Source organism: Crocuta crocuta, unplaced genomic scaffold (assembly GCF_008692635.1).
Source record: "Crocuta crocuta isolate KB4526 unplaced genomic scaffold, BGI_CrCroc_1.0 scaffold56, whole genome shotgun sequence".
Classification (NCBI taxonomy): Eukaryota; Metazoa; Chordata; class Mammalia; order Carnivora; family Hyaenidae; genus Crocuta; species Crocuta crocuta.
This window is the reverse complement of record NW_027531334.1, coordinates 3,652,586-3,676,683: the sequence shown is the minus strand read 5'-3', so window position 1 is coordinate 3,676,683 and position 24,098 is coordinate 3,652,586. Positions and strand designations below refer to the sequence as shown.

The 24,098-nt window shown below is 40.0% G+C and overlaps 1 protein-coding gene across 1 annotated transcript in view; it reads right to left on the bottom strand.

The window, feature by feature from the left end:
- Positions 1 to 11,576: 11,576 nt before the first annotated feature.
- The window catches only part of SLC9C1 (solute carrier family 9 member C1), an 82,025-nt gene continuing 69,503 nt past the window's right edge, over positions 11,577 to 24,098 (bottom strand). The window contains exons 23-27 of the mRNA XM_077771814.1: positions 18,047 to 18,178; positions 17,467 to 17,652; positions 15,504 to 15,630; positions 14,611 to 14,657; positions 11,577 to 12,133 (exon numbers count right to left, since the gene is read on the bottom strand). Coding sequence (XP_077627940.1) covers positions 12,056 to 12,133; positions 14,611 to 14,657; positions 15,504 to 15,630; positions 17,467 to 17,652; positions 18,047 to 18,178 — 570 coding nt within the window. The 3' untranslated portion in view covers positions 11,577 to 12,055. The remainder of the gene's footprint in view (positions 12,134 to 14,610; positions 14,658 to 15,503; positions 15,631 to 17,466; positions 17,653 to 18,046; positions 18,179 to 24,098) is intronic.

The window sequence follows — 24,098 nt, the reverse complement described above, 5'->3', positions numbered from 1 at the left end:
CCATTCTAGTACCCATCTGAGTGGGGTCTGGCTTTGCTGGCTCTGCGGCTATCGGGACAGCTTCCTTAATAGTTGGGCACAAAAATTTTATAACCCTCAGCAGACAGGTGGACAAGGCCCTCAGTCTCATAAAAAGTTCTGTTACTAAGCTTGAGACACAGGTCGACTCCCTAGCTGACGCTGTCCTCCAGCATCGGCCAGGGCTAGACGTCCTATTTTTGAAACAAGGGGGCCTGTGTGCCACACTGGGAGAAGCCTGTTGCTTTTATACAGACTATTCTGGAGTAATCAGAGAAAGCTTGGCCCTGGTTAGAAATAACAAAAAAGAAAGAGAAAAATGAAGACAGCAGGGTGAGGGCTGGTATCGATCTCTATTCTCATGGGCCGCTGGCTACCAGCTCTCCTCTCGGCTGCTGCAGGCGCCTCAGTGCCCTTGCTACTGGGCCTCCTAATCGGCCCATGTCTCGTAAATTGGCTACTGAACTTTATAAGAGAAAAGATAAACTTGATAAAGATAACGGTCTTAAGATCTGCCTACAACAGGCTCAGCCAGGATGATGAGTCCATGATTTGACTCATATACTTAAAGCCAGTGGGGAATGTTGTGCATGAATTTCATGTCCTTCCATCTTGACCCAGAGCTTACCTTTTGGGTCTACANGGCTACATAACTATCCTCAGGTGCAAGGGGGAAAAAACCAAACAAGTAAAATGATAAGGGTTAATGGTCCCTGTTAACGGTTATTTATGACACAGCTGGCATACTCTGGCCTTGAGGTAATAACTATTCCTTTGAGCCCCCGCTATGGCCCTACACCTGGCCTTCAGGATGACAAATGTTGTCCTACACACCAGGATGAGGGCCGCTCTCTTTATCACTTTGTAGCCTTTTCACAATAACCGCTCAATTCTGCTTCTGCACTGCCCACTTGCCTGCTTGCTCATTATAAAAAGCCCTAAGTCCTTGGACTCGGGGCTGCGCACTTAGGGTTCTGTGCTAACTGTGCGGTCCCGGCAGGTCATAAAGACTCCCTTAATTCGGCTTCAGTGGTCTCGGTTGGTCTCTGTGTCTCTCAGCACAACAAAAATAACTCTATACCAAAAAGGGCGCATTTTACTGTACGTAAGTTATGTCTAAATAGAAAAAATCAAGTGGTTAAAAAAAGAAAGAAATGAACTTGAGGCTAGGCACCACGGGTTTTTGGTATTGTGCTTTTATATTTGATGGTTGGTTCCAGCTTGGGCTCTCATTTGTTTCTTCATTTTTTCAACAAGTGTGTGTTGAGCACCTACCATATGCTAGGCGAGTTCAATGTCGAGCGAAGCAGATACAAGCTTCTCCTCATGGAGCTCCGTGAAGGAAATACGGCAAAATGCTTTATTGCTCGTGAGAGGTCACACTTGCACCAGTCAGAAGCAGCAGGGGGAGGGGACTAGTTGTGTGACACCAGAGCCACCACCCCATCACTGCGCCCTTGTAGCTGCGCCCCAGGCTTCCGGGGGACTCTGTTCAGCATTTCCAGGATGGCATCACTACCAGCTGGAAGAGAGACAATAACCTCTGCGTAGGAGGAGAAAACATTCTGAAGTGAGGAGGGTTTGTAAGCGAAACGAGGGCAATCCAATCTAGGGGACTCGACGCACAAAGCAAAATACATGATTATTTCCAACATTTCAGTACTCTAACCGCAAATACAAGTGAAAACATAAAAAGCTTAATTCTCTCCATTAAAAATGAGGGTGGAGACCTTCTCACCTCCCCCCACCCTTTTTTCCATAGAGCTTTTACATTAGAAAACTTTTAAGTTCTTGATGTCTTCAAAAGGCACATAAATTTTGGAAACGCTGAATAAACAGCTCAGGAACGTTTCCTCCAGGATCTGGGAGCTAACTCTTTGAAATGTAATCACCAAGGAGTACACACCCCAACTCCCTGTTTCCCCCTGGGGAGTAGCCTCAGAAACTGAGAAACTGACTCCCAACTGCAAGCCTACGTGCAGTTAAAAAGAGGAAATGTTCTAAGGACATTTGGCAAGTACATTACCAAATTAATTTAGGATGGATTATATGTGGCAAGTGGTACATACAGTTAATTCTCTTATTTGAGGACTAGTCATTTTAATCGTGAGAAAATGTGTGCAATAGACTGTATCTGCTTGGTTCTATGAAAGGGCAAGATTCTTTTGTTTTTGCAGTCTCCTCAGTGGATTGCCTGTGATTTGCCTCACATCCCAGTTTAATGCTTATTCAATAATAAAACTTTTCTTTTTCTTCTACTTTTGTAGAAAGATTTTCTGGGGAGGCAGGAGATTTTGTTTTTCATTGTATTTCTCCAACAGTACCTCCATTCAATTTTTCATTAATCCTTCGGGTAATTAACGCTAGGAAAGATGTTAGGTGGCAGATTTTCTTATCTTGGGAATATCTGAAATCCAGAAAATGCTCTCTCTTCAGTAAATTAAATCAAGCAACGAAGTAAGAAAAAGATTGGTTTTTTTAAAGCTTATTTGTTTATTTATTTTGAGAGAGACAGAGACAGTGCAGATAGGGGAGGGGAGAGAGAGAGAGAGAATTAGAAGCAGGCTCCATGCTGCCAACGCAGAGCCTGACGTGGGGCTCAAACTCACAAAACAGCGAGATCATAACCTCAGCAGAAACCAAGAGTCAGTCGCTTAACTGACTGAGTCCCCCAGGTGCCCCTAAGAAAGAAAATTCTCAACAAAGCATATACTAAATATTAGAGGTGTTTACTGAATTCAGGTCAAAGAAACCTAGAGCTGCACTAATCTGTTTCTCCCATCTTCCTCTGTCAAAACCATTTCCTTTTCCAGGTTGGGTAACTACAATATATATTAGGGAACATCTTCCAAGTTATCTAAAGTTTTCTTCTCTATGTATAAGAAATCTGAGATAACAGCCAATGCTCTGCCATTCTGGTATGAAGAATGTGGTGTGTGTGTGTGTGTGTGTGAGAGAGAGAGAGAGAGAGAAAAGAGAGAAAGAGAGAGAGAAAGAGAGAGGGAGAATGGATATGAAGTATCCTCTTGACACATTGCTATAATTTAGAATTAAACTTTCTCTTCACCATTACCTTCAGGAAAAAATGAAAAAACTTCAGTGCAATCTAAAAGTCCCTCTCCTCAATGGCTTCTGTATCTTTCACACTGCCTAGAGGTCAGCAGCAGGGAACCAGAAATTTTCACCATCATGAAGACAAAATGGCCAAGGACATTTAGCCAGTGAGTAGGACTATAATAATAGTCCTCAGTATGAATTAAGATAGCCCAGACTTTGGGGGGAGCAGTTTGAGCACACAGGCTGGACATTGCCCATGGGTGGTTAGATTACTTCCAATGTTGAGCAAAGGCTTCTTTGAGTCCAAGAGCCAATGCCACAGGGATGAGGGTTGGAAATCAATCTGCCATTGCCAGGAATCACTCCTTAACTTTCAAGCGTCACTTTTACTCAGGCCACTAGATGGAGAAGTTGAGCTGAGTGGAAGTGCTAGCTACTGACCATGAAAATTTCCTGTGGTTGTGTGAGGTAGCAGGAGTTTTATAATACACACATTTATTGCAATGAAAACGACTCTGGACTAAATAATCTACCCCCACTTCACAAATGAAAATATAGCAGCCCACATCCCACAAAAAGAAGCCAAAATAACAAAACTTAGAGTCAGACCATTCTCTTTATCTGCCTCAGTGTTGACCCCAGTGCCTACCAGGTGAGAAACTATAGGAATCGAATTGGAAATAAAAGCCTGGATCCTCTAGCAGAGGATGGTGAAATCAGAGGAAAGTTGAGCTGAAATCTTCAAATTTACTTTCCTATCCTTTGGCCTTACTGTAGAGAATTGGTGACCAGTGTAAGGATTGTTTTGCTGTATCTCAAGATCATAGGCTAATATAATAAAAGTAAATATTTGTTGAGAGCTTCCTATGATTCATGCACTATATTAAATGTTTTTAGATATAGGGGCACCTGGGTGGCTCAGTCGGTTAACCTCCCAACTCTTGATGTCGGCTCAGGTCATGATCTTGTCGCTGGTAAGATCGAGCCCCACATGGAGCTCTATGGATGGTGCAGAGCCTACTTGGGATTTTCGCCTTCTCTCTCTCTCTGCCCCTCCTCCTCTCCCCCCCCAAAATAAATCAATAAAACGTAAATGTTTTTAGATATTATTTCTCTTTCGCTCATGGCAAGCTATTGTCAAGCTAAGATTGTTCTTCCCTCTAGCAAAGCATAAATTTAAGACAGTAGGGAGTTCCTGGACCTTAGGCTATTGAGAAGAATGCTTTTTTTTTTTTTTTGTAATTGTACTAATATATTTGCCAAGTGATGGAGACTCATCAGTTTAACCATTTGTTTTCTGCCCTTTCCTTTCTTGGGCAGCCAGAAATGCCTGAGGAATATCACACATAACCTCCCCCCCTTCCCCCCAGGAGGGAGGGTGTAGGGTGTGCTAGTTTGTGCTTTGCTCTCAGCTTGCCTTATGTTCCCTCCTCAGTGGGGTCTGGAGCCAATGGCCAAGAAAGAATTCTTGACATGCCTTTGGTGCAAAAAGGTGACTTTATCAAAGCATGACCCATAGGCAGAAAGAGCTACTGCAGGACAGGAGGATAGACTGATGATGTGCTGGGGAGTTGGGGGAGATAAAATCAAGAGGAAGTTTCCAAAGGGATTTTCATATGCTAAAGAAGACTCACAGGATTCTGGAAGCCTAGTCATTGTCAAGCTAAGGCTGTTCCCTCATCCAGCAAAACATTAGCATGAAGGCAGTAGGAGCTCCTGGAGAAGTGGGGGCCTCTGCCTGCCTCAAGTTTTTGGCAGGGCTGCAGGTTCTGAGGAAATTTAATTATATCTGCCATTTCCTTCTGCCTTTGTTTCCCACATTAGTGTGACTTGCTCAAGGACTTGCTCAAGGACCCCATAATAAGCAAGAGAGCTAGACAAAAGTCTTAAGAGTGTAGACCTGATCTCTCTTTCCATTGTCTTATTCAATAAGTACTTGTGGGAAGAGGGACTTAGCTTTGCACTCTGGTCTGTATCACTCCAATGTGTCTGGAAAGACTGAAACATGCTTACATATTTGGGGTGTGTTGTGCTTCCCAGTTCTTGTGCAGCTTTCAAACACCCGTCTGGTTCAACTGCCGAGGCAGCTTTAGAGGCCTTTCAGCAGAGTGATTTCTTTGAGCTTCTTCAGTCTCAAAGAATTGGATGGGATAGATCCAGCTCTACCCCACTCCTTTGTAGACTCTTGTGGTTGGAGAAGGGAGCTGGGAGAGATATTAATCTGTAAGGAAAACGCTTATGGATGATTTTATGGTAGGAAAAGGTCTTGTTAATTTAGGAGTTCTTGTAGAGTGGGGAACCTAATAGCTTAGCTAAGAATTCCCTAGTCTGCTTCCTTCCCAGAAGTCTTGACGAGAGGGTGAAGGCTGCATGGTGTGATAACATTGGGAGGCCTTCCTGGGGATAACTTTCCAACTGCACACTTTGGGGTGCAGAGTATGAGCTGATGAGGAGTTCCGGCTAATGTCAGAGAGTTAGTTATGTCTTTGAAACTATGGCTAAGTGTTTCTGGTATTCCGCATTAATGTGTATTTGGTTAGAAACCGGAGTTTCAGTACCTCCCTAAGTGAATTTGGGGGCTGGGATTTTGCTTTCTGGTGGATGGATGTCCTCATATAGCTCCACCAACTTGCCAGGAACAGTAAAAACACAGAGGGGTAATGTTTGATGGTAAGAGGACTATTTGGGAACAAAATGGGGACTTGTTCAGCTCACTGAGAGGGCGCTTACAGGTGGATGGTGCTGTTTGAGCCGCGAATGACACTTGGGAAGAATGTTCATTTGCAAAGTTTCCTGTTTCTCATTCATAACACTAATATAGAATGTAGAAGATTAAAATTAAGCATCTGGTGGGGGGGGAATGACAAGCCAGATTTAAGCTCTGTGAAAGTTAAAAGCTAAATTAAAAAGAAATCCAAGAACCAAAGGACCAAGGAAAGTTTTTTATCTAAAAAATTGAAAAGCAGACGTTCTGGGGTTTGTAAGCAAGTAAGTGGGATCTTCCTCTGAATCCAATGGAAGTGAACTCTAAGTGCCCTTCTCAGGCCAAAGTCCGTGTATTACATTCTTTCGGATGAGGGGACAGTCCAGGGCACACAGACACCCATATCCTGCTGATGGAGGGTGAGTATATGCCATGCATGGTACTGGGATTATTTCAGATCTCAGTGCCTTGTTCAGGGTTCTTTCCCCACATGAAAATGTTTACACTCCAGGACACAAATCTGATCAGACATTGACCACGACTGGTATTTGTGGAGTGTACCCTCTTCTCCAATGGCTCAGATTTCTGAGATCAAGTCTCAGGAATTTAAACAGCAGCATCACAAATTATACTGAATGTGCTTGGAGGATTTGAGTCCCAGTGTCATGATGTCTGGGTGTGACTTTGAATAATTTATCTGAATTCCCTAAGTTCCATTATTTTGTCTGTAAAACGAGGCAATGATAGTACCCACTCTCTACAGTTCCCGTGATGATCGCCTGAGAGTCTGGGGCATACTGAGCTCACTGTAAGTGACAAGCTACTGGAGGAGAGCCCTTTCCCCATCTGGTGTCCTGTTCAGGGTTGACAGCTGTACCCTTTGTTGCCCTGACACTACGGCTTGTCACCATCTCATTCATTCAGCTGCGGTGGAGTGGTTTATCAGGTTGATGAATTTGGAAGCAGAATCTCGACGTTCTTTGTCCAGCCCCTTCTCTCTGATTTCTTTTGGGAGTGAATTTGACCTTATAAATCTTACATTTTCTATTGTTCTCAGCTTGGCAGTAAGCTTAATGATGTATACCTACAACGGTCAGTCCATCCAGTTTTGGGGGTCAGAAGGCAACCATATTCTTTATGTCAGTTTCATCACTAATGAAGGTGTGTGCATGAGTGTGTGTGCTTGTGTGTGTGTGTGNTGTGTGCGGTTTAGTATCCAAATGCCTTAATCCTTTTTTTTTTTTTTTTAGTTTTCATTGGGTTCAGCACTCAGTAGAAAAAGGGCACTCATTAACAGGGTTCCTTCAAACCCTATCAGAGCTTCCAGTTAATTACCATGGGTGGGGGGGGAGAGGAATAAACCAAGCTGTTTTCACTTTTAGAGAGAAGTGATAGTAGTTTGATTTGACTTTTCCAACAGAAACAAACCAAACTGTCTTCTCTGCATGGACGTTTTACGAATGGAGTCTTTATCCTTGGCCTCTGAAAATGTGTCTACCACCAGTTGTAGAAGACAGCATTTAGCATTCGGGTTTCCAACCCCTGGTAGAAGCGTGGTCCTGAAGACATATATTTAAATGTTTATTAATTCTTTAGATATTTATTTAGGACTTACTATACTGGAGGGACATGTGGTATAATAGCTAATCATGGGCTTGTTTTCAAATCTGTGAGATTTTTGGCAAATTACTTGCCTTTTCAGTTCACACATTTATAAATTGGAAATAACAGTACTTACGTTTTATGCTTGTTGTGAGGATTCCATAAGCATTTGTTAGACACCTAACATACGAAAGCATGCAATAGCTCTTAACTGGTTAAGGCAATTTTTTAAAAAGGATGCGAGGCATTGGGTTCATTGTTGTAATGAAAGTGGACACTGAAAGTTTCATTTAGGATTGAGATACATTGTTTAAGTCTAAGTTTCCATTCTTTACTATTTTAATTCACTGAGCACTTCCAAGATAAGTACAATGAATGACAGAAATCAATACGTGGTTTAAGATCAACATTTAAACTGCATTTTAATAGCGTTCTGTTTTTCATAAAGTGAATCAAACCATTTTTACTCTAAGAACATTATGCAAACTATCTAGGTGGCCTAAGTTTATTTTCTGGCTCAAAAACTAAAACTTGTTCTATGATTTTCTGAAATGTTCTAGATATTTAAAATAATAGATATCTTAAATGAAGAAAATTTTCCAAAAAAATATAGATGGAATGGTTGCAAGGTGCAAATGTCTTTCCATGTGGCACCAGGATCGTCCACACAGGATCCAGCTTGAGCTTGCTCCCTCCTGATGCAGGGAAATCTGTTTCAAAAACAGGAGGCATTTTGTGATGGCAGCGTCGATACGTGCCTTAGTTTTCAAAATAGTGTTGTCAACCGTTCCTAACAGAAGTAGGAAGGGGAAAAAAATAAACACATGTAAAAGAACTTTGGAATCTTTCAACATTGACTTACAACCCCAAAACAGGATACATGAGAGGGTCAGTTTCATTCCCACAGGAAATACCTCCTGGCCATTATTGTNTTTCCAAAAAAATATAGATGGAATGGTTGCAAGGTGCAAATGTCTTTCCATGTGGCACCAGGATCGTCCACACAGGATCCAGCTTGAGCTTGCTCCCTCCTGATGCAGGGAAATCTGTTTCAAAAACAGGAGGCATTTTTTTTTTAATAGTTTATTGTCAAATTAGTTTCCACATAACACTCAGTGCTCATCCCCAAAGTGTCCTCCTCCATGCCCATCCCCCCTCCCCCCACATCCATCAGTCCTCAGTTTTTGTCAGCATTCAAAAGTCTCTCATGGTTTGCTTCTCTCCCTTTCCCCCACCATTTCCGCCCTTCTTCTCCCCCTTGTTCCTCCGTCAAGTTCCTCCTAATCCAACAGGAGGCATTTTGTGATGGCAGCGTCGATACGTGCCTTAGTTTTCAAAATAGTGTTGTCAACCGTTCCTAACAGAAGTAGGAAGGGGAAAAAAATAAACACATGTAAAAGAACTTTGGAATCTTTCAACATTGACTTACAACCCCAAAACAGGATACATGAGAGGGTCAGTTTCATTCCCACAGGAAATACCTCCTGGCCATTATTGTTAAACGTGAGGACATTGGGTGAATATGAGTCACTCCTCATTCACAAAGTGGTGGTGGTGTCCTTTAAACTGGGAGTCAGAGTCTGGGAAGCCACTGGGGCCTGCTGAACTGGACAGGGACAGTTTATGGACTGTCAGGAGCATGTGTCATTGTGGGACACACAGTCTCAGCTCTGGCTGTTACCTCTCCTCCTCACAGCACTGGGATTACTGAGTGTAAGGAGTGGCAGAAAGGAGCAGACAACGTTCAGATAATGTATATTTGAATAATGCTTAGTAGTTTTACAATCATGTTTTTCATTACAAGACCAATAAAACTATGTAAAATAAGATCCCTACTCTTACCCTTCTAACACCTAATTGAAACATTTGGGTTTACCTTTCTGGACCATTTTTGTGTTAAAAAAGCTGTATGTAAAGGTTTGCCTTCCTTTTAATATTTTACATTGTACTGTGTACAACATTAATCTTTTTAGTGGTTGGATGATAGTTCCTCTAATGGATGATCTGTAGTGAAATGATATCCTTTCTTACTATTGGACATGTGGGACTCTTTGTAATTTTTGCCATTAGAAATACTGGTCACTGGACAGTTTGCACATAGGTCTACTTCACTACTTTGGATTATTCTCTTTGGATTGGTTCCCAAAAGCAAATTCATAGAGTCAAAGTATATGAACATTTTTATGACTTTTGTTTCAAATTCCTTTTACTCATCTACCAGCAAAATATAAGAAAACAAGTATCACTGTATTTTCATTTCTATTTCATCAAATCTATTTCTTTTTTTAACTTTCAAAAAATGTTTATTTATTTTTGAGAGAGGCAGAGACAGAGACAGAACATGAGTGGGGGAGGGGCAGAGAAAGAGGGAGACCCAGAATCCGAAGCAGGCTCCAGGCTCTGAGCTGTCAGCACAGAGCCTGACATGGGACTCAAATTCACGAACCATAAGATTATGACCTGAGGTGAAGTTGGACGCTTAACTGACTCAGCCACCCCAGTGCCCTTCATCAACTCTATTTCAAAGGAAATAGATGTTACCATCGACAAAAATTTGTTAATTTGAAAAGGCAAATGTTAATACTTCATTGTTGTTTTATTTTGTACTTATTTTCTCTCTATTCTTGGTATTGTCTTTTTCCTGAATTGGCTGTTCTTAAATTTGCCTATTGGAGTCATGGTGTTTTTTCCTCATCATTTTGCATACATTATTCCCAGGTAAAGATATTGACCATATTACACGTAATTCTTACAAATAGTTTTTCATAGTTTCTTGTTACACTTTAAATCTATTTTTTATTTTTTTATTTAAAATTTTTTGAAGTACACATTAGGTAATTCACATACAGATTTTAAAAGGCTAGGTATGACCCAGATCAACTTTTAATATAAAAATATTAGCCTTTACATTCAATGACAAGAATAACAAAATTAGAGTATATGTATTTATTCTTTAATTTTTTGAAATTTATATAGTCCTGTTTATTCTTTTTTAAAAAATGTTTATAGTTTATTTTTGAGACAGAGAGAGACAATGCATGAGTGGGGGAGGGTCAGAGAGAGAGGGAGACACAGAATTCGAAACAGGGTCCAGACTGAGCTGTCAGCACAGAGCCCAATGTGGGGTTCGAACCCACGAACTGTGAGATCTGACCTGAGCTGAAGTCAGATGCTTAACCAACTGAGCCACCCAGGCGCCCCTAGTTCTGTTTGTTCTTCTGTGTACATTTACTGACATCCTTTATCTCTTTTTTGTTTGTTTTTATGAATATAATTTGTTGTCAAATTGGCTTACATACAACCCCCAGTGCTCACTCCAAGTGCCCTTTCACCCATTTTCCCTCTCTCCCACACCCCCAGTACACCCTTAGTTTGTTCTCTGTATTTAAGAGTCTCTTGTGGCTTGCCTTCCTTTCTGTTTGAACCAGTTTTCCCCTTTCCTTTCCCCATGTTAAGTTTCTCAAGATCTACATATAAGTGAAAATATGTAATATCCGTCTTTCTTTGCCTGACTTATTTCACTCAGCATAATACCTTCCAGTTCTATCCAGATTGCTGTAAATGGCATGGTTTCATTCTTTCTCATTGCCAAGTAGTATTCCATTGTATATATAAACCACATATTTATTTTAAGAGTGAGAGAACAAACCATGAGGTGGGGGGAGGGAGGGGCAGAGAGAGCAGAAGAGAAAGAATCCCAGACAGGCTCTACTCTCAGCTCAGAGCCAGACATGGAGTGTGATTCCACAACTTTGAGGTCGACCTGAGTCTAAATCAAGAGTCAGACTGAGCCACCCACGGGTCCCTAATCTATTTTTAAATATGGTCTGTCACAAGATGTAACATGTGATAGTTAGCATTTTTAAATGGAGATACAAAGATTTATATGAAGGTCATTTTTTAATCCAGCAATATGCTTTATTATTTATTATCTTTATGTAGATTAGAATCATATAAAGCCCGCGTGCGGGTGCGTGCACGCGCGCGCGCGCGCGCGCACACACACACACACACACACACACACACAGGTGCCTTCATTGGTGCTACATTTTGAACAGCCAAGAGCCAGACTAGGTTACTCATTGGTCCCCAACTGTCTTGCTCTCTTGTGTATCTTTTCTAAACATCCTCTTCCCTTCTCCACAAAGGCTGTGTTTATGTTAAACAGCAGTTGTTTCTCTCTGGATTCCTTTCAGTTTCAGTTGGCACTCTCCACGGTGTATCTTGTATTGTTATTTAACTGCCTGCTAATCAGTTTTGCTTCTTTTGCTGGAATAGAAACTCTTGAAAATTAAAGTCATCACGAAATACCTGTTTATATCTTCCATCAGGCACGGCAGCCTGAGAGATGACCTCCTGGATGGGGGGCACTCGGCGTTGTTTGTGCAATTAAGTAGCAGAATGTAGAGAGGAGACCATGAGTCTATAAAGTTTTCAGAAATCTAGATCAAGGAATCTTATTTTAAAGTTAATTTTCCAAGTTAGAATTTAGAAATAGTGTCATGAGAAGAAGGAACGGGCTATTGGAAAGTGATCATATTGTGAATAATGGCTAGTGGAAAGTGTAATTTACACTGTCACAAAGGAGCACGTGAACATCTGGCTTCAGCCTGTATCTCCAGAGACAGGCCTGATCGGGTCAAACTGAGGAAACTGAGGCAGCTTACCAGATATTCATTTTTCATGATAGGTGACCTCATAGATGTCCATGTCCTCCTTGAAATTATCAAGTAACCCTGTAGACTCTTGAATCTAGAAATTGAGAAAAGAGACAGGAGTCAAATTCTGAGACTATTAGTAAGTGTCAGGTTTATAAAGCAGGGCACATGTCAAATCCGGGTTACGGAGCAGGAGGCTGAGAAGGAGAACTTCTGGTATTGGCAGTGCTGTGTGCTGCATCCTGGACGCCAAAACACTTTGTAAGGAGCTGCTGGATTTGGGGGATGGGCCTTTTTATGAAGCAAAGGTATAGCCCCAGTTCTGGGGTGTGGTGGGGGGAGGAGCTGGGGGAGCAGGACGAGAGCGGGCCCAGAAACACCCATAACTAGGATCTAACCTCAGGGAGAAAAGGCACTTAATAAATAACACAAGTTGACAATTGTCTCCTAAGACTCACTCACGGATGCTTCTACCATTTAATAAACTGTCTCTCACTTCCACACTACTTTATATTAACAGCCTCATGCAGTTTTTTTTTTAATTATGAAAAAGCACTTTGGGGGAATCTCTACAGGGAGAGCATTAGCTTCTCTGGCTCCTCACTCACTCTTCAATATCTGCTAGTAAGCATATTCCTCCACACGTGGCACCCTTGCCCAGGCTAAGGAGAAGGAAAGGCTAACCAGTGGCCCCCAGGCGCGGTCTAATATTTTATCTTAAGTGTTCGCCTCTTCTTCCATTTTTTATTTTTTATTTTTATTATTTTTTTAAATGTTTTATTTATTTCTAGGAGAGAGAGAGAGAGACAGCGTGAGCAGGGGAGGGTCAGAGAGAGAGGGAGTCACAGACTGAAACAGGCTCCAGGCTCTGAGCTGGCAGTCAGCACAGAGCCCGACGCGGGGCTGGAACCCACGAACCGCGAGATCATGACCTAAGCGAAAGCGGACGCTCAACCGACTAAGCCACCCAGGCGCCCCTCTTCTTCCATTTTTTAAATTGTCATTTCCTTTTGTTATTTCCTAGTCTTCAGCAGCAACCGTGTTTGAGAGAATTAGAGGAGATGCCTGCCTCCATAGTTTTTAGAAATTTACTATCATCTGGAGAACACAAGAAGTTTGGAGAAGTTGTTTTCCATGTTAAGAAGGGGGTAGCAGAGAATGACAGAAGTTCTGGGCACAGATTGCTTGTTATGTGCCAAACACTATGCAGCCTACTTTCTGTTTGTTGAATCAGCATGGCATCACTACACGAGATACACATGGTTATCACTCCTATTGTACAGATGCTTAAACAGGTTAGGAAATCTGTCCGAGGTCACACAGCTAATAAGTAACGGAAGCCAGGAAGCAAACTAGGAGTCTCACGCCAGAGCCCATACTCTTAGCTCCTATGCTATTGACTCTGCCCTTCCAGGCACTGAGCCACATCCAGGAAAGGTCTGAGGAAAGCTTCCCCAGAAAGATGGCAAAATATTTAGGGAGTTAGTGAACTCCTGCTTTTATGCAGGGGAAGGGCAATGAGTACTAAAGAAAACGTGTTGGCCTCTTGAAGATCAGAGAGACACAAGAGAACACCTTCCGCCTCCCCCACAAAACCTGTAATCGTGTTTCATTCAACACACACTTGTGAGGAAAGTTTCGGGGGAGAAGGAGCGGGCATTCTCAGAGTTATGTGTACAGTGCTAATAAAGAAGACGGACTTGATGTAAAACATATTTCTAACAACCAAATACACAATTTTCTGGCTTGTCTATTTGTAGCAGACATCCCTCTCAGGCCTTGGTTTTATAATCCGCATCTCCTGGAGTAATACAACCAGCTTGGCACAAACCGTATTTAAAAATAAATTCTCTACCCCATCTGGAGCTCCCCAGGATTCAGTCAGTAGGCAATCTGGTGTAGATGTAATGAGGTACTTCCATTCTATTTCTCTGTCACCCAGTTTCATTTCCAGGACCCTATAGTGTTTCATAACTTGGGATCTTGTCGTAAAGTTGGCCCAGGTGTTTGAAGATCCCAAGATCGCCAAGTCACCTATCCAAGTTCATAGCGGAGTATAAAATTATTATTTATGGGATTTTCTGAATAACTTAGGTTAGCCTGGGATAGATTAGATTAGTGCATTTATCGCTGAGCTCCTGCTTTGTGACAGGCATTGTGAAGGCAAAGCGTCTTGACTTCAGGGAGATCAAGCGATCTCCCAGGTTGGGAGATCCTGGATGCGAAGCTGAGGGAGCAATGAAGGCTTCAGACCAGTCAAAGTTTCAGCCCACGGTGGAAAAGTGGGAAGAGCTCTTGTACGTGGCAACCCTCACCACCCCAGTAGTACGCGGTGGCTAATGTGATTCAAAAGGAACATTCTGGTATCTTCTGAACTTTCTTTTTCTTTGTCATTTATTTAATATTTACCTAAAAATATAAAACCAATTTCCACTGTACTGGTCTAAGAGACAGTGCTCATATTGAAATCTATAAAATGATTACCAGGTAAACTCCTCCAGATTAAGAGTTTAAATTCCAGACTTTCTTTTTCCCCAAAATAAAACTTTTAAAAATACAATTTTAACTTACCTCACTATTTGCTCTAAACTGAAGATCTGTATATAGCCTGTTTGTAGCTGGTGGAAAAAAGACCGTGTTAGTTCAAGCACTGAAACAAAGTGCTTTCAATTAATCCAACTATCACATTAGACCAGGTGTCATCATTCACTCCCAGGGCCTGTGATTTGAAATTGGTGGTAAACTCAATTGGTGGGAAGAGGGTCACTTTAAAAAAAAAAAAGGCTTAAAAGTCTTTTATTATAAAGATTATATAGTGGTGCCTGTGTGGGTCAGTTGTCCCAGTCTTGATTTTAGCTCAGGTCATGATCTCATGGTTCATGAGCTCAAGCCCCACCTCTGGCTCTGTGCTGTCAGCACAGATTGAGATTCTCAATCTCCCTCTCTCCCTGCCCCTCCCCTGCTTGCTCATGCTCTCTCTCTCAAAATAAATAAATAAATAAATAAATAAATAAATAAATAAATAAATTTTAAAAGAAGATTATGTAACAAATATGCAGGGAGTTGGAAAGAGAGAAAAAATTACCTATAGTTCCATCATTTCAAACACATTTATGGTACTGTGTATTTGAGAATGAATGCCAGGCCCACTGGTGATTGGAGCAGTCATACTGTACACTATTTTCATTATTACTATGCTGTAAAATATTTTAATTCCCTCATTAATCTTTTTTCCCATATTATTTTGATAACTATACATGTTTATTCTTATAGATGAAATATAGAATAATTTCTACCGTAACATGGATATTCTCAGTCTGAATTCACCCATTGGATATCAAATATGGCAATTAAAAAGATTTCTCAATGCTCTATGTAGAATGCATCCCACAGTTTCCGACACATACATGGGTATTTTATAAATGGAAAGTAAGTTCTCAGTTACTCAATGAAATCGAACTCACATGATGGTGCTGTCAGAAGAGATGCTTTACGTGAAGGTACATACTTTCTAGTGTTCCATCTGAACTTTGTCACATCAACCAAAGTTTGAACAATCATTACCTTTGTGAAATCATCAGTGCCCTGCACCTGAAGTTTGACAGAATATAAGTTAATAGATGAGTATATATCATACAATTAAATGTTTCTCTGGTAAGCTCCCATCTCAGAACCTCTCTAAATACAGGGGCTGAAAAGTAAACATGTCTATATTAGAGAGATATCTTAAACTACCTGGATATGTTGGCTTTTTGAAAGTCAATATTCCATATAATTACTTTTTAAAAAGTATTTATTTATCTTTGAGAGACAGAGCATGATTGGGGGAGAGGCAGAGAGAGAGGGAGGAGACAAGGATTCTGAAGCAGGCTCTAGGCTCTGAGCTGTCAGCACAGAGCCTGACCCATGGACTGTGAGATCATGACCTGAGCTGAAGTCGGACACTTAACCAACTGAGCCACCTAGGCATCCCTACTTTCATTGATTTTTTAAAAGTTTTGCTCATTTCTCTTACAAATGAGAAAAACCAATTAAGAGTTAATCATTAATGATCCTTTAAAATATCACCTGGAGAGATTTTCTATGTGGCAAAAAGAAAGTTAAAAAACAGTGGATTTCAGGGCACCTGTGTGGCTTAGTTGGTTAAGCATCCAAATTGGGCTCAAGTCATGATCTCATAGCTCTTGAGTTCAAGCCTTGTGTCAGGTTCTGTGCTGACAGCTTGGAGCCTGGAGCCTGCTTCAGATTCTGTGTCTCCCTCTCTCTCTGACTTTCCCCACTCACGCTCTCTCTCCTTCAAAAATAAATAAACATTAAGGTGTTTTTTTTTTTAAATGTGGATTTCAAGAAATCCTTCAGCCTGTAGTTGTTTTTGGTATGCTTTGAATCACATTGGTACCCAAATCTACCATAAGCAGGGCTTTCTGTCTAGGAGAGTATACAGAGTTGGGTAGGTTTTAGGCTGCCTTGAGAATCTCTTGGTTGGCGATCTAAATTCCCAACGGGCACCCAACTCAAGTTCTGTTATTAAATATTCAAGAATAGAGGTAGAGAGCAACATAGTTAAGAGTAATGTCTTACTTCCTCTCATATGGGTATCACGTTGGTGATAGAAAATTTTTCTTGTGACCCTTTCTCACCTTGGGATTCCTCTTATCCCCACCTCATGTTTCTCTTGTGTCTCAAATCTACCCTGTTCTTTCTATCAAAGCTGCACATGTTTTATTAATATATTTATATATTTTTCTTTTCACTTGGTTGAGAGATTTTTTTGAGGGCAAGTTGCAAATCTCACTTCTCTTGATCACTTTAGCATCCAGCATTGTTTCTGTGATATATTAATTGCTTAAACACAGATGTCTAATTTAATTGACTCCAGGTGCCTCTTTCAATTTACTTTCTGTAGCTATATTTTGTATGTCCTGATTCCTCCTGACGTATGCCTCTCTTACGCTACCCAACACACACACACACACACACACACACACACACACACACAGCTTAAATATGAGGAATGTTTCACTTCTATATTCACTTGAAAAGTAGCTGAAGAAATACCACTGAAACTCAGTTCAGCATGGGCCTGGCAGAACCTTTCTAGAGTACCGTTGATGCAGTCCAGAGAAAGTGGTCCTTCTGCGTTGCATAAATGCTTTTGCTATTTGCAACAGCACCACAATCTAACTATGGCCAAAATGTACAGGTTGGCCAGCCTCATTGACATCAAACAGGAATATCTATGTGTTTGGGCTATTCAGTGCCAAAGCAATCAGTGAACTTATGTGTGTGGGGTGTGTATGTGTGTTTCTGGAGTGGTAGGGGAAAGGGAGAGGATGGGAAGGTGGAAAAGTGACAATTTTTCTAATGTGAACGCATCGTTGGACATATGGCATATTGACCTGAAGACACAAATCAACATTTCTTTACCTGATAGCATGTTATAGGAATTACGGAAGGTGCCTTATAAGCTTTCCGTAACTGACAATCTTCTAGGGCACCATGTATGAGGATGACATAGATTACAGTTTCATCATAGATATCAGTCTTGGTGTTCTTTGGTATGTCTCTGATGCAAACGTTACAGAGTTTTAATTGCATCTTGTAGTTCCAGTCCTACAAGGAAAACACAGTTTCATAATCTACTGTTTATAAGGCTTAATGTAAATTCCTAAGTAGTTCATTAGTAACAGTACTTTATTTTTTTTTTGAAGAGATTTTATTTATTTTTTTAATGTTTTTTTTTTTTATTTCTAGGAGAGAGAGAGAGAGCATGAGCAGGGGAGGGTCAGAGAGAGAGGGAGACACAGACTCTGAAACAGGCTCTAGGCTCTGAGCTGGCAGTCAGCACAGAGCCCGACGCGGGGCTCGAACCCACGAACCGCGAGATCATGACCTAAGCGAAAGTCAGACGCTTAACCGACTAAGCCACCCAAGCGCCCCGTTAGTAACAGTACTTTAATACAACTCCATTCAGAGAGAAGGGTGAGTTTAAGTAAACACTTCTTACCTCATAAGATAAATGTTCCCTGATTTTTTTGGCAGTAATAGAAAGGCCAAGTTTTAGCCACATTTTATATTCAATGTGAGGACAACATTGCTCAAAAGCTTCATATAAGTGATTTTTGGAAATAAAACATGTCTGAAAAAAGGAGGATACAAATTTAATATTTCATTCTGTACAGCTATAGTTTAAGGATGTAAGATTTTCTCATTTTCATATAACATTAAAATGAAGAATTTAAATGATGTAAGATTCATGTTGTTGCCTGTTTATCTGATAAAATGTGTATAATTGTAAATATTGGTGTGATCGTGTCATAAATTAAATATTAAAAGACCTCATGTTCCAATGAGACATTCTTTATTATTCTTATAAATTCTGAAAAAGTAGGAAACAAAGTATCAAAAATTATTTAAACTTTAACTAAAGATATGAATATTTCTAAATATACATTATTTTAAAGAAGTAAACTTTTTAACTAAAAGTAAAATGCCAATGCTAACAATGATCAGAATAGTGACTATCAGGAATAAGCTGCTATGAATATATAAGACACTGTGCTTGATGGTTTTTATTTCTCATGGGTAAGTATGTATGAGCGGTGTTGCTGGGTAATATGGTAATTGTGTGTTTAACTTTATAAGAAAAGAAAGGGTTGAGACATTTTACAATCTCATCAGCCATGGATGGGAATTTTAGTTGCTCTCCATCCTTGCCAAGACGTGGTACTCATTATTTTTATTTGTAGTCAAAAGAGTCAGTATGTAGTGATACCTCATCATGATTTTTAATCTGAATTTCTCTGAGAGCTAAATTATATCAAGCATCTTCTTTCTGTGCTTATTGGCCCTTTGTATGTTCTTTTGTGAAATGTTTGTTCAAATCCTTTGCCTAACTTTTATTTTTAAAATGTAAGTTTATTTTCTTTATTTTGAGAGAGACAGAGACAGTGTGGGCAGGGGAAGGGCAGAGAGAGAGAATCCAAAGGAGGTTTCATACTGCCTGTGCAGGCTGATGCGGGGCTCAAACTCAAGATCGTGACCTGAGCCAAAACTAAAAGTTGGAGGACACTTAGCCAACTGAGCCACCCAGGCACCCCATTTTGCCCAATTTTTAATTTGGTGACTTGCCTTATTTTTGAGTTGTAAGAATTTTTTATAGGTTCCATTGTAAATTAATTTTTCAGATAAAGGTGTTGTGAAAACCTCCCCACAGTCTGTGGCTTGCTTTTTCCATATTCTTTAAGGTGTCTTTTTAAAAGGAAGAAGATTTTAATCTAGTGACATTAAATTTATCAGTATTTCCTTTTATGGTTAGTGCTTTTTGTATCCTGGCTAAGAAAACTTTGCCTACATTAAGATCTTTGTTTCCCTTTAGAATTTTTATAACTATAATTTTTGTTTAGGTCTATGATCATTCCAGATCAATTTTTGTGTGTAGTGTATGGGGTCAAGACTCATAGCTTCCATATGGATATTTGGGATTTTCAGGATCATTTGTTGAAAATGATATTATTGTTAAAGATCTAGTGACTGTGCATATATGAATCTATTTCTGGATTCTCTTCCTTATTTCATAGATCTATATTGTCTTAATCTTAAGCTAATACCACGTGGTTTTGATTATAAGGATTTATAATCAGGCTTTAAGTCAGACAATGTAGGTCATCTAACATTATTCTTTTTAAACTTTTAAGTCCAGTGTATTTCATATATAGTGTTATATTAATTTCAGGTATACAATATAGTGACTCAACAATTCCATATATTAGTCCATGCTCATCAAGATAAGTGTACTCCTGGGACATCTCTGGGTGGCTCAGTCAGTTAAGCATCTGACTTCAGCTCAGGTCATGATCTCATGGTTCATGAGTTCAAGCCCTACATCAGGTTCTGTGCTGACAGCTCGGAGCCTGGAGCCTGCTTCGGATTCTGTGTCTTCTTTAATCTCTGCCCCTCCTGTGCTTACTCTCTGTGTCTGTCTCTGTCTCTCTCTTTCAAAAATAAACATTTAAATTTTTTTAAAAAGATAAGTGTACTCCTGGGACATCTCTGGGTGGCTCAGTCAGTTAAGCATCTGACTTCAGCTCAGGACATGATCTCATGGTTCATGAGTTCAAGCCCTACATCAGGTTCTGTGCTGACAGCTCGGAGCCTGGAGCCTGCTTCAGATTCTGTCTCCCTCTCTCTCTGCCCCTGCCCCACTCACACTCTGTCTCTCTGTCTCTCTTTCAAAAATAAACATTTAAATTTTTTTAAAAAGATAAGTGTACTCTAAATTCTCTTCACCTATTTCACACATCCCCCCATCTACCTCTCCTCTGATAACTACCTGTTTATTCTCTAAAGTTAAGAGTCTGTTTTTCAGTTTGTCTCTCTTTTTTTCCCCCTTCGTTTGTTTGTTTGGTTTTCTTAAATTCCAATGAAATCATATGCTATTTGCCTTTCTCTGACTGACTTATTTCATTTAGCAATATACCCTCTAGATCTACCCATGTTGTTGCAAATGGCAAGATTTCATTCTTTTTTATGGCTGAATAACATTCCATTGTATAATATTCTTGTTTATCCATTCATCTATTGATGGACTCTTGGGCTGCTTCCATGATTTGGCTCTTGTGAGGGGTGCATATATTCCTTCAAATTAGTGTTTTCAAATTCTTTGTGTAAATACCTCATGCAATTACTGTATCTTAAGGTAGTTGTATTCTTAATTTTTTTGAGGAAACTCCATACTGTCTTCTACAGTGACTCCACTAATTTGCATTTCCACCAATAGTGCACAAGGGGTCCTTTTTCCCCACATTTTTGTTAACATTTCTTGTTTCTTGAGGTTTTGATTTTAGCCGTTTGACAGGTGTGAGGAGATATCTCATTGTAGTTTTGGTCTGCATTTCTGATAATAAGTGATGTGTCTGTTAGCCATCTGTATGTCTTCTTTGAAAAAAATGTCTTTTTGTGTGTTTTGCCTGTTTTAAAATTGGATTATTATTTATTTTTTGGTGTTGAGTTTATAAGTTCTTTATATATTTTGGGAACTATCAAATATGTCATTTGTAAATATCTTCTCCCATTCTCCAAAAGTAGGTTACCTTTTAGTGTTCTGTTTTGTTTTTTGAGAGAGAGAGGGTGCAAGTGAGTGGAGGTCAGAAAAGGTGAGGGAGGGAGGGAGGGAGGGAGAGGGAGAGAGAATCCCATTAGGGGCAAAGAGAGATAGAGAGAGAATGAGATAGATAAGTGGGACTCACCCGAAGTACGGCTCATGTGCACCCGAAGCGGAGTTCGAGCTCACCCTAAGCAGGACTTGAACTTATGAACTATGAGATCATTACGTGTGCCGAATTTAGATGCTTAACCAACTGAGACACTCAGACACCTGGTTATAACTTTTAATTTTGTTGGTTGTTTCTTTCGCTGCACAGAAACTTTTTATTTTCATGTAGTCCACTAGTTTATTTTTGTTTTTGTTTCCCTTGTGTCAGGAGACATAATTAGAAAGATATTACAGCCAATGTTAGAGAAATTACTACCTGTTCTCTTTTCTAAAATTTTATTATTCATTCATTCATTCATTCATTCATTCATTAGGTCATCTCTATGCCCAACATGGGGCTTAAACTTATGACCCTGAGATCAAGAGTCACATGATCTACTGACTGAGCCAGCCAGGTACCTCTATTCTAGGATTTTTACAGTTTCAGGTCTCACATTTAGGTCCTTAATCCATGTTGAGTTTATTTTTGTGTATAATGTAAAAAAGTGGCCTACTTTCACTTTTTTGCCTGTAGCTGTCCTATTTTCCTAGCACCATTTATTGAAGATACTGGTTCCCTCCTCCTCATTTCTTTTTCTTGTCTCCTTTGTCAAAGATTAATTGACCATATAATTGTGGGCTTATTTCTGGATTTTCTATTCTATTCCATTGATCTATGTGTTTCTTTTTGTGCCGGTATCATACTGTTTCGATTACTACAACTTTGTATTATAATGTGAAATCTGGAATTATGATACCTACAGCTCTGTTTTTCAAGATTGCTTTTACTATTTGGATTCTTTTGTGGTTTTATTCAATTTTTAGGAATGTTTGTTCTAGTTCTGTGAAAAAATACTGTTGATATTTTGATAGGAATTGCATTGAACCTATAGATTACTTTGGGTTGTACAGACACTGTAACAGTATTTGTTACTCCAAGCCAAGAACATGGAACATCTTAATTTCTTTCATCAGATCAGGCTGGGGGGAGGGGTTAAAATGGCCAAAAAGGAGGGGGACCAGGATTTTTCTTGTCCCTCAAGCACATCTGAATTGAGGTCGGATCACTTGGAACACCCAGAAAATCAATCTGTAGAGTGGCAGACGGATCTCCACAGGTGGAGAGAGACAGCATGGTGGGATTGGGGTACATGTATGTGAAATGGGGAGATAAAATGGCATAGGCACAGAGGGTAAGGAACCCCTTCTGTGGAGAGATGAAAGGGAGAAAAAGACAGAAATGTGAAATTGCAGTATTGAGTTAACACAAGAGGAAAACCTTTCCGGACCATAGACTGGCAAATGAGAACTATGGAGAGAGCCAGTTTCTGTTTTGCAAACAGCCTTTGGAAACTTGAAGGTTTCAAAAGTGCACAACTTTCTCCAGACCAGAGCCAGCCATTGCGTGTGCCTGGTGTGGAGGGGAGCCAGCTCCAGGGCAGGACCTGAACACATGAATTGTGAGATTATGACCTAAGTGGAAGAGGTTGGATGCCCAACTGACTGGACCACCCAAGGGAAATTTCCTTTCCCTCCTTTTTTCAGCTTCATCATTTTCCATAATTTTATCTTCTATTTCACCTATTCTCTCATTATTTCTACTATTTGTCTTATAGTTCACTGACTCTTTTTTAAAAAAATTTTAATGTTTTATTTATTCTTGAGAAAGAGAGAGACAGACAGAGAGCATGAGTGGGGGAGGGGCAGAGAGAGAGGGAGACACAGAATTTGAAGCAGGCTCCAGGCTCTGAGCTGTCAGCATAGAGCCTGACGTGGGGCTCGAACTCACAAACCCTGAGCCGAAGTCAGACACGTAACTGACTGAGCCACTCAGGCACCCCTGACTCTTTTTCACTGCCATCTCCAATCAGGTGTTTTTAGTTCTGAAATTTCTATTTGACTCTTTTCCCTATTTCCACAATATGCTGATATTTCCTATCTCTTTTTTCAGTAAGGATATATTTTTCTTTAATTTTTTGAACATATTTCAAAGAACATAATTCTTCAAATCTATTATTAATAACTTTTTACTGTCTTTCTGCCTAATCCATATTTTGCACAATTTCAATGTTGTTTTCTATCCATTGTGCACTTTTTTCACACTATAGATCTCTGCTTGTTTAGTAATTCATTTTTGTTCTTCTGTAACCAGAAACAGCAGGCTATAGTATATTTATGCAAATCTCAGGTATCATATAATTTTATTTGTAAATATTCTAATATGCATCACTGAATAATAGACACATAAAGATTTCCCTTACCCTCTTCTTTCTCCCCTCCCCCTTCATATGTCATTGATCCCTTGAGGGGGAAAAAAACCAGATCATTCAATCTGTGGACCTCCCCCATTTTGGATTTAGCTAGTTATTAGAAGGGTCTGATGTCAATTAACTTGTTTCTCTCCTTCCTGAATTTTCTGTAAACCGGTTAGATCTATATGGTTTCACTCTTCTCAAAAACTCTTTTAGTATTTGTGCTGCTGAAGCGAGCACACAAATTTTTTTTTTAGTTAAAGAAAGGGGGTGCCTTGGTGACTCAGTTCGTTAACATGCATCTCTTGGTTTTGGTTCAATCATGATATTGTGGTTTGTGAGTTTGAGCCCTGTGTCAGGCTCTGCACTGACATCATGGAGCCTGTTTGGGATTTTCTCTCTCCCTCTCTCTAGCTCTCCCTGACTCCCACAGGTGCACTCTCTCTCAAAAAAACAAAAACCAAAAATCAAATATATATGTATTATATTATTATATATGTATATATGTATGATATATATTGTGTATATATATATATATATATATATATATATAT